The sequence below is a fragment of the Coregonus lavaretus genome (genome assembly GCF_964263955.1).
Source record: "Coregonus lavaretus genome assembly, contig: HAP1_SCAFFOLD_3637, whole genome shotgun sequence".
Taxonomy (NCBI): Eukaryota; Metazoa; Chordata; class Actinopteri; order Salmoniformes; family Salmonidae; genus Coregonus; species Coregonus lavaretus.
In genome coordinates this window covers 20,897-30,689 of record NW_028159717.1, presented here as the reverse complement: position 1 = coordinate 30,689, position 9,793 = coordinate 20,897, and the positions used below count along the sequence as shown (strand labels likewise).

General features: G+C 41.7%; 1 protein-coding gene across 1 annotated transcript; it reads left to right on the top strand.

Annotated features, from left to right (window-relative positions):
- Positions 1-3,711: 3,711 nt before the first annotated feature.
- On the top strand, positions 3,712-8,526 carry LOC311122507 (parapinopsin-like; the record flags this gene model as incomplete). The annotated part of the gene is made up of 5 exons (XM_084196850.1): positions 3,712-4,051; positions 6,206-6,374; positions 6,506-6,665; positions 6,978-7,220; positions 8,407-8,526. 5 exons carry the CDS (start codon positions 3,712-3,714, stop codon positions 8,524-8,526), a joined length of 1,032 nt encoding a protein of 343 aa, XP_084052976.1.
- Positions 8,527-9,793: the final 1,267 nt, after the last annotated feature.

Sequence of the window (9,793 nt, the reverse complement as noted above, 5' to 3'; positions counted from 1 at the left end):
CTTCACTAAAGACTGTGACTGGATGGTTAGGGTTAGTTTGGGACAAACACGTAGAGTATGACATGAGGCAGGGCCAATCATTTCAGTGCGAATTCCATCATCCCCACCAGCGGCATGTACCTTTTCAACCTCTATATTCTCTACTGTTTAAATAAGCAGGATTACCCCTAACTCACTCAGTTAATTATCAAAGTGATTATATATATATATGTATATATATATATATATATATATATATATATATATATATATATAGTATTATAGACTATATACACTACCGGTCAAAAGTTTTAGAACACCTACTCATTCAAGTGTTTTTCTTTATTTTAACGATTTTCTACATTGTATTTTTTCACTGACTCAGATTTAGAATGATTGGCCGAGATTATATATATATATATATATATATATATATATATATATATATATATATATATATATATAGAGAGAGAGAGAGAGAGAGAGAGAGAGAGTATTATATTATAGACTATATACACTACCGGTCAAAAAAAGTGTTTTTCTTTATTTTTACGCTTTTCTACATTGTAGAATAATAGTGAAGACATCAAAACTATGAAATAACACACATGGAATCATGTAGTAACCAGAAAAGTGTTAAACAAATCAAAATATATTTTATATTTGAGATTCTTCAAATAGCCACCCTTTGCCTTGATGACAGCTTTGCACACTCTTGGCATTCTCTCAACCAGCTTCACCTGGAATGCTTTTCCAACAGTCTTGAAGGAGTTCCCACATATGCTGAGCACTTGTTGGCTGCTTTCCTTCACTCTGTGGTCCGACTCATCCCAAACCATCTCAATTTGGTTGAGGTCAGGGGATTGTGGAGGCCAGGTCATCTGATGCAGCACTCCATCCCTCTCCGTCTTGGTAAAATAGCCCTTACACAGCATGGAGGTGTGTTGGGTCATTGTCCTGTTGAAAAACAAATGATAGTCCCACTAAGCCCAAACCAGATGGGATGGCGTATCGCTGCAGAATGCTGTGGTAGTCATGCTGGTTAAGTGTGCCTTGAATTCGAAATAAATCACAGACAGTGTCACCAGCAAAGCACCCCCACACCATAACACCTCCTCCTCCATGCTTTACGGTGGGAACTACACATGCGGAGATCATCCGTTCACCCACACCGCGTCTCACAAAGACACAGCGGTTGGAACCAAATATCTCCAATTTGGACCAGACCAAAGGACAAATATCCACTGGTCTAATGTCCAATGCTCATGTTTCTTGGCCCAAGCAAGTCTCTTCTTATTATGTGTGTCCTTTAGTAGCGGTTTCTTTGCAGGAATTTGACCATGAAGGCCTGATTCACACAGTCTCCTCTGAACAGTTGATGTTGAGATGTGTCGGTTACTTGAACTCTGTGAAGCATTTATTTGGGCTGCAATTTCTGAGGCTGGTAACTCTAATGAACGTATCCTCTGCAGCAGAGGTAACTCTGGGTCTTCCATTCCTGTGGCAGTCCTCATGAGAGCCAGTTTCATCATAGCGCTTGTTGGTTTTTGCGACTGCACTTGAATAAACTTTCAGTTCAAAGTTATTGAAATGTTACTTTCATGTCTTACAGTAATGATGGACTGTCATTTCTCTTTGCTTATTTGAGCTGTTCTTGCCATAATATGGACTTGGTCTTTAACCAAATAGGGCTATCTTCTGTATACCACCCCTACCTTGTCACAACACAACTGATTGGCTGAAACGAATAAAGAAGGAAAGAAATTCCACACATTAACTTTTAATGGTCCTCCTTTTAGAGGTCCTCTGTAGCTCAGCTGGTAGAGCACGGCGCTTGTAACGCCAAGGTAGTGGGTTCGATCCCCGGGACCACCCATACACAAAAAATGTATGCACGCATGACTGTAAGTCGCTTTGGATAAAAGCGTCTGCTAAATGGCATATTATTATTATTATTATTATTATAAGAAGGCACACCTGTTAATTGAAATGCATTCCAGGTGACTACCTCATGAAGCTGGTTGAGAGAATGCCAAGAGTGTGCAAAGCTGTCATCAAGGCAAAGGGTGAATCTCAAATATAAAATATATTTAGATTTGTTTAACACTTTTTTGGTTACTACATGATTCCATATGTGTTATTTCATAGTTTTGATGTCTTCACTATTATTCTACTATGTAGAAAATAGTAAAAATAAAGAAAATCCCTTGAATGAGTAAGTGTTCTAAAACATTTGACCGGTAGTGTATACGGTAGTCAGGAGAAAGGAGCGGGATTCCCATAGAATTACATATATACTGTAACTATTTAAATTGTAATTTAATAGGATCTCTGTGGGGATTCCTCTGACTTAGAGATGCATTTGATAATAACTTGTTTAGAACAAGAGTAGGCCAGAGACTAAATATAGCAGCTGCTAACACAGTGTACCAGCCAGGACAACACAGTGTTTCTGTTTATCATGGTTTATTTCATCCATTATGTGGTGGTATTACTGTAGTTAAGAAATAACCTGGATAAGCAAATCTGAGCCACAACAACACATAATAGATGGGAGGAGGCTGAAATGGGAAAGAACGGTCTCTTCATCTATATTCAAATGAGCGTCCAAGATTATCATAAGACAACAGAATCAAAACCGTAAAAAAAGTATTATCTTGTGAAAATGATTACAGTAAGTAAATACACTGAATAGTCATTTGTAAGTCGCTCTGGATAAGAGCGTCTGCTAAATGACTTAAATGTTAAGTGTTAATTGTATTTAATGATACTTGACTCATTGACCCCTCACTCTCTCTCTCTCACACACACACACACACACACACACACACACACACACACACACACGCACGCACGCACGCACGCACACACACAGCTTTGTTATAGGTCCATTGTAAGTTAAGATAAGGAAGGCTGGACAGGTCAGATCAATCAGGAGAGGATAGTGACCTGCAGTTCCCCTCTCTCACACACCTATTAGTCTGAGGCTGACACTTTCAACTTTCACTGACCCTGTGTGTGTCCATGTGTGTGTGTGTGCGTGTGTCAGAGAGGGTTTGTCTGTGTCCATGTGTACGTGTGTGAGAGAGAGTTTGTTTGTGTCCATGTGTTTGTGAAAGAGAGTTTGTGTGTGTCCATGTGTGTGTGTGTGTGTGAGAGAGAGTTTGTGTGTGTGTCCGTGTGTGTGTGTGTGAGAGAGAGTTTGTGTGTGTCCGTGTATGACAGCATGGCAGGGACAGCAGAAAAGCTTAGGTGATCAGACATTTCCCAGAAAGCCCCTCTCTGGAGTGACACTCGTTTTCGTCAGGGATGTCAGGGAAGGAAATGGGATCCGGGGAAGAAAAAAATTCCTATCACCTTGACTGGAGTAATTTAACACACACATTCCTGTGAGGGCACTTGCAATTTGTGAGAGACAACTTGTCCTGGCGCCTCTACAATCAGGAGTAAAGTGGGATCAAGGATCCCCACCTGAGGGAATTACTCTTTGTTAAATCGGGATCTGTGGGACTTTACATCACACGATTTAGAACACCTAATCTCAGATAGAGATGTCACTCTCTGTGTCTCAGTCTGTACACCCTTTCGCTCCCCTCAGAGTGGTGTGGGCTCTGAGAGACTCTTAAGAGAGTGTGAGAGACCTTGTGTTGGAGTGTGTGGTGTGGAGGCTCTTACTACCTCTAAGAGAGTGTGACAGCCTGTGTGGTGTGTGCTTGTGGTCATTCTATACACATGATGCAGCTCCCAGCCTCTCTCTCCAACACTTCGTCCTACCTGGGACCGCCCCCCGAGGGCGAGGAGCTCCTGCCCCGAGCTGGCTTCATCACCCTCTCCATCGTCATGGCGATGTTTACCGTACCAGCCATTGTGTTGAACTCCACGGTGATAGTGGTGTCGCTGATGAACAAGCAGCTGAGGCAACCTCTGAACTACGCCCTGGTCAACATGGCCGTAGCTGACCTGGGGACAGCGCTGACCGGTGGGGTTCTGTCTGTGGTCAACAACGCTCTGGGGTACTTCTCCCTGGGACGGACCGGCTGTGTCATGGAGGGATTCTCTGTGGCTCTGTTTGGTGAGTGGCTCTCAGAACTGTCTCTGGGACATACTTTGTAAGTTGTTTTACATACACATAGACATTAATGACAATCACTCCTTCTCTACAAATATGGCCTTACTGTAAAGTGTACATTTGAAAATACATGTACTGTATTAAAAGTCTATAAATGCTTCAAAGAGTACGATTGTATTGTTCACTTTTTACATAATATTTTATAATATGGAACCATTGATTTAGTTTCAATTGAATTAGTTTCTTATGGCCATCTAGTTGAATCATTATTTTGAATCAATCAAAATTCTTAATTAATTAATTAAAAATAGTTATCATGATGATTCTGTCATGCTAATCAGTCAATGCAATCTTACGAGTACATCTTCAGGCAACGCTATCTGTAATTACTGTACCTTTAATTACAACAACAATATAATTTGCAAACTAAACTCAGCAAAAAAAGAAACGTCCTCTCACTGTCAACTGCATTTATTTTCAGCAAACTTAACATGTGTAAATATTTGTATGAACATAACAAGATTCAACAACTACATTTTACATTTTAGTCATTTAGCAGACGCTCTTATCCAGAGCGACTTACAGTTAGTGAGTGCATACATTTTTCATATTGGCCCCCCGTGGGAATCGAACCCACAACCCTGGCGTTGCAAGCGCCATGCTCTACCAACTGAGCTACAGGAGGCCCAACTGAGACATAAACTGAACAAGTTCCACAGACATGTGACTAACAGAAATTGAATAATGTGTCCTTGAACAAAGGGGGCGGCAAAATCAAAAGTAACAGTCAGAATCTGGTGTGGCCACCAGCTGCATTAAGTACTGCAGTGCATCTCCTCCTCATGGACTGCACCAGATTTGCCAGTTCTTGCTGTGAGATGTTACCCCACTCTTCCACCAAGGCACCTGCAAGTTCCCGGACATTTCAGGGGGGTATGGCCCTAGCCCTCACCCTCCGATCCAACAGGTCCCAGACGTGCTCAATTGGATTGAGATCCGGGCTCTTCGCTGGCCATGGCAGGACACTGACATTCCTGTCTTGCAGGAAATCACACACAGAATGAGCAGTATGGCTGGTGACATTGTCATGCTGGAGGGTCATGTCAGGATGAGCCTGCAGGAAGGGTACCACATGAGGGAGGAGGATGTCTTCCCTGTAACACACAGCGTTGAGATTGCCTGCAATGACAACAAGCTCAGTCCGATGATGCTGTGACACACCGCCCCAGACCATGACGGACCCTCCACCTCCAAATCGATCCCGCTCCAGAGTACAGGCCTCGGTGTAACGCTCATTCCTTTGACGATAAACGCGAATCCGACCATCACCCCTGGTGAGACAAAACCGTGACTCGTCAGTGAAGAGCACTTTATGCCGGTCCTGTCTGGTCCAGTGACGGTGGGTTTGTGCCCATAGGCGACGTTGTTGCCGGTGATGTCTGGTGAGGACCTGCCTTACAACAGGCCTACAAGCCCTCAGTCCAGCCTCTCTCAGCCTATTGCGGACCGTCTGAGCACTGATGGAGGGATTGTGCATTCCTGGTGTAACTCGGGCAGTTGTTGTTGCTATCCTGTACCTGTCCCGCAGGTGTGATGTTTGGATGTACCGATCCTGTACAGGTGTTGTTACACGTGGTCTGCCACTGCGAGGACGATCAGCTGTCCGTCCTGTCTCCCTGTAGCGCTGTCTTAGGCATCTCACAGTACGGACATTGCAATTTATTGCCCTGGCCACATCTGCAGTCGTCATGCCTCCTTGCAGCATGCCTAAGGCATGTTCACGCAGATGAGCAGGGACCCTGGGTATCTTACTTTTGGTGTTTTTCAGAGTCAGTAGAAAGGCCTCTTTATTGTCCTAAGTTTTCATAACTGTGACCTTAATTGCCTACTGTCTGTAAGCTGTTAGTGTCTTAACGACCGTTCCACAGGTGCATGTTCATTAATTGTTTATGGTTCATTGAACAAGCATGGGAAACAGAGTTTAAACCCTTTACAATGAAGATCTGTGAAGTTATTTGGATTTTTAAGAATTACCTTTGAAAGACAGGGTCCTGAAAAAGGGACGTTTCTTTTTTTGCTGAGTTTAGCTTTACGATGAGGCTATGTGGAGCACTGTATGACTGCTGTACTGTACTGTCTGGCTGGTGTGTACTGCAGGTATCACATCACTGTGCACGGTAGCTCTGATTGCCATAGAGAGAATGTTTGTGGTGAGCAAGCCGCTAGGACCAATCTCCTTCCAGACCAAGCATGCGGTTGGGGGTGTGGCCTTGTCATGGGTGTGGTCTCTCATCTGGAACATCCCGCCCCTATTCGGCTGGGGAAGGTACTGTAATGACATCACATGAATCCGCCACACTGGCATGTACTGATGACGTATCATGTAATGAGACCAGACAGATTATAATAGTAAACCATGGCTAAACTTCACTTCCCTTACGAACCCACGCATGACAGGTACGAACTGGAGGGCGTCGGGACGTCGTGCGCCCCAGACTGGCACAACCGTGACCCCAATAATGTGTCCTATATCCTGTGCTACTTCCTGCTGTGTTTCGCCGTGCCCTTCCTCATCATCGTAGCCTCTTACTCAAAACTCATATACACCTTAAGACAGGTAGGTCCACTCAATGTGTAGTTTAGATGCCCGGCCCTAAAGGTGTGTCTGCTCAGACAGCGTCTGTGCCAGTCCTGTAGTGTGTATCATAATTAGGGCCAATCAGGAGTTTTTCCTGATCTCGAGACCTGACCCGGAAAAATTCAGCCTGGAGTTTGGAGTTGTTCCTGGTCAGGTTATATGGTCAGGAAAAAATCCTAGCCCAAGACATATGCTCTGTATGACCACATATTGTCTGTGTCATGTATTCGGCAAGTCTTCCATACTGTACTATCCATATTCCACTACTTGGCTGTGTTGTTGTTGTTGCAGGTCTCTACAATGGGCTGTATAGAAGGGGGTGCAGCAGCCAAGGCGGAGGCTAAGGTGGCCCGCATGGTGGTTCTGATGGTGGTTACTTTCCTGATCAGCTGGCTGCCCTACGCTACCCTGGCCCTCGTGGTGGTCTCCCACCCTGATGCCCACATCAGCCCTCTGCTGGGCACCATGCCAGTCTACCTGGCCAAGAGCAGCACCCTGTACAACCCTCTCATCTACCTCTACATGAACAAACAGGTATACTTATCAATCTACCTCTACATGAACAAACAGGTACATTTATAAATCTACCTCTACACAAACAAACAGGTACACTTATAAATCTACCTCTACATGAACAAACAGGTATACTTATCAATCTACCTCTACATGAACAAACAGGTATACTTATCAATCTACCTCTACATGAACATCAGGTATACTTATAAATCTACCTCTACATGAACAAACAGGTACACTTATAAATCTACCTCTACATGAACAAACAGGTATACTTATCAATCTACCTCTACATGAACAAACAGGTATACTTATAAATCTACCTCTACATTAACAAACAGGTACACTTATAAATCTACCTCTATATGAACAAACAGGTATACTTATCAATCTACCTCTACATGAACAAACAGGTATACTTATCAATCTACCTCTACATTAAAAAACAGGTACACATATAAATCTACCTCTACATGAACAAACTGGTACCCATACATACAGTACATCTTCTATTCATCTACACTTGTGTATAGAGGGGTTGGTTGTTTAGCAACAAAACCAACCCACATTTTTGCCATATTAGCATAGACCTGACATCAGTCAAAACACCTCAAAACAAGACATGGTATCAAGAACAAGATCAAACGAGCTGAAACGAGCCACTTACGATTCCCCACATGGCAGTTTCTTGTTATTGTTGCTAGCTATCTGGCCATTCAGAACCATAACAACACATGTCCTTATGCCCCTTTGAAGTGAGCGCATCGTTTTCGTGACGTCAGCGAACCAGTCAATAGAACACTTCGTTTGTATAGAAAACAAGATCAGATATAGGAAGCAAAAAATGTTAAGGATGATAATAAGCCTATACATGTGATAGCAGATAAAGTTAGACACTAATCTGTAGAATGACCACTGCAACGCGTTTACCACAAACCAGACACTCGTTAGCAGTCCAAAGACTCCATCTAGTGGAGAAAAATTAGAACGTCATTTCAGTCACCATTAGCTCAGGTCATGCTGATGTCCGGTGGTAGAACATTGTCTCACTGCGACTTAATCTCATACAATTTTGCGATTGATCAGCCGCTGTTTACCATGCACAGTTGTTCTAAACATTGTTATAAACATTGAAGCCATTTGATATACAACAAAATGCATGTCACAGTAACAGTGTGTGATGATGGTGTTGTGTCTTGTCCAGTTCCGTAGATATGCAGTGCCCTTCCTGCTGTGTGGGAGGGACCCATGGCCTTCTGAGGAGGAGGGGTCAGAGATGCAGACCACTGTGGCAACCATCAACAACAAAGTCTCCCCCAGTTGAACACATACAGGCATTTAGATAAATCCACTGATGGCACCAGCAGCACCAATAAAGTGTCACTCATATTATGTTCTATGCCTTTTTAAATACATGAATGAAATATACCTCTTAGTTTGTAAGAATATGACTTATTCATACCTTAATAAGGAGATTTGTATAACTTTCTTACCTTGTCATAACCCAAAAAACTTTACAGAGTATGATTTTAATACTACATTCAGAATGGGATGAGAGCCAGCTTTAAAACTGGCTGATCGCAGAGTATGTTACCTACAGTAGGTTACAGAAGGTATATTAACTGTGGAATGTGTTGTTACTTTATGGTAAATGTAAAAGACTATGAAAATGCTGTTCAATACATAATGCATGACTTCTCTATAAACAAAGCACCAATAATGAACATACAGTGCAGAATTTCAGTGTAAGTTTATTCAGTAATAATCATTAGAAAATAAAATATAATTATTGATTAAAATGAATTCAAGGCCAACGCCCCCCCCCCCCCCCCCCCCCCCCAAAAAAAAGAAGAAAAAATATGTCTTGATACAAAACCTAGAGGGTCATAATAAAGCATTTGCTACTAAGAGAAATCATGTTTACTGAATAAAAACATTACAGAGCAAATATCAGGACTTTCAAGTAGAGAACATTACCATGGGTCTTTCCATATGTTTGTACATATTTTACATTATCTTCTATTTTAATACATATGTAATAACAGTAATAGTAGTAATAGTAATCATAATAATAATTATAATAATAGAATGAAAACTAATCAAAATGTTTAAATCAACAAGGGTTTCTCTGTAAACTGGTATATTACCACTGGATTTATCTTTTTTTAACCTGCAAACAGAGGAACAGTGCACCTTGAAAATGTATATATTTTTCTTCATTTTTTTCATATTCTTTCTGTCCCAGCATTGAAAGGTGAGGTGTAAATGACAAATATAGATTTCACTAAACCATACACACAGTCACAAAAAAGTACAAAATTGTCTCACCTTAATACACAAAAATGTGTATAGAAAAAGGAGAAACAATAGCACTATACAGTTACTTGTGCAAAGACAAACAGCTATGTGCTAATATTTAAATACCATTGGTATAGAATGAACCAAATAATTTTCTCTTTTCTTTTTTCAGGAATCCCTGACATGAGGTAAAAGTATGTTTGTTTTATCTTTAGTTTAACACAACCTTTTTAAAAGTGTTTACAAAATAATGCATATTTTCAGTTTATCAGTAATTGCTACGAATAGTACAA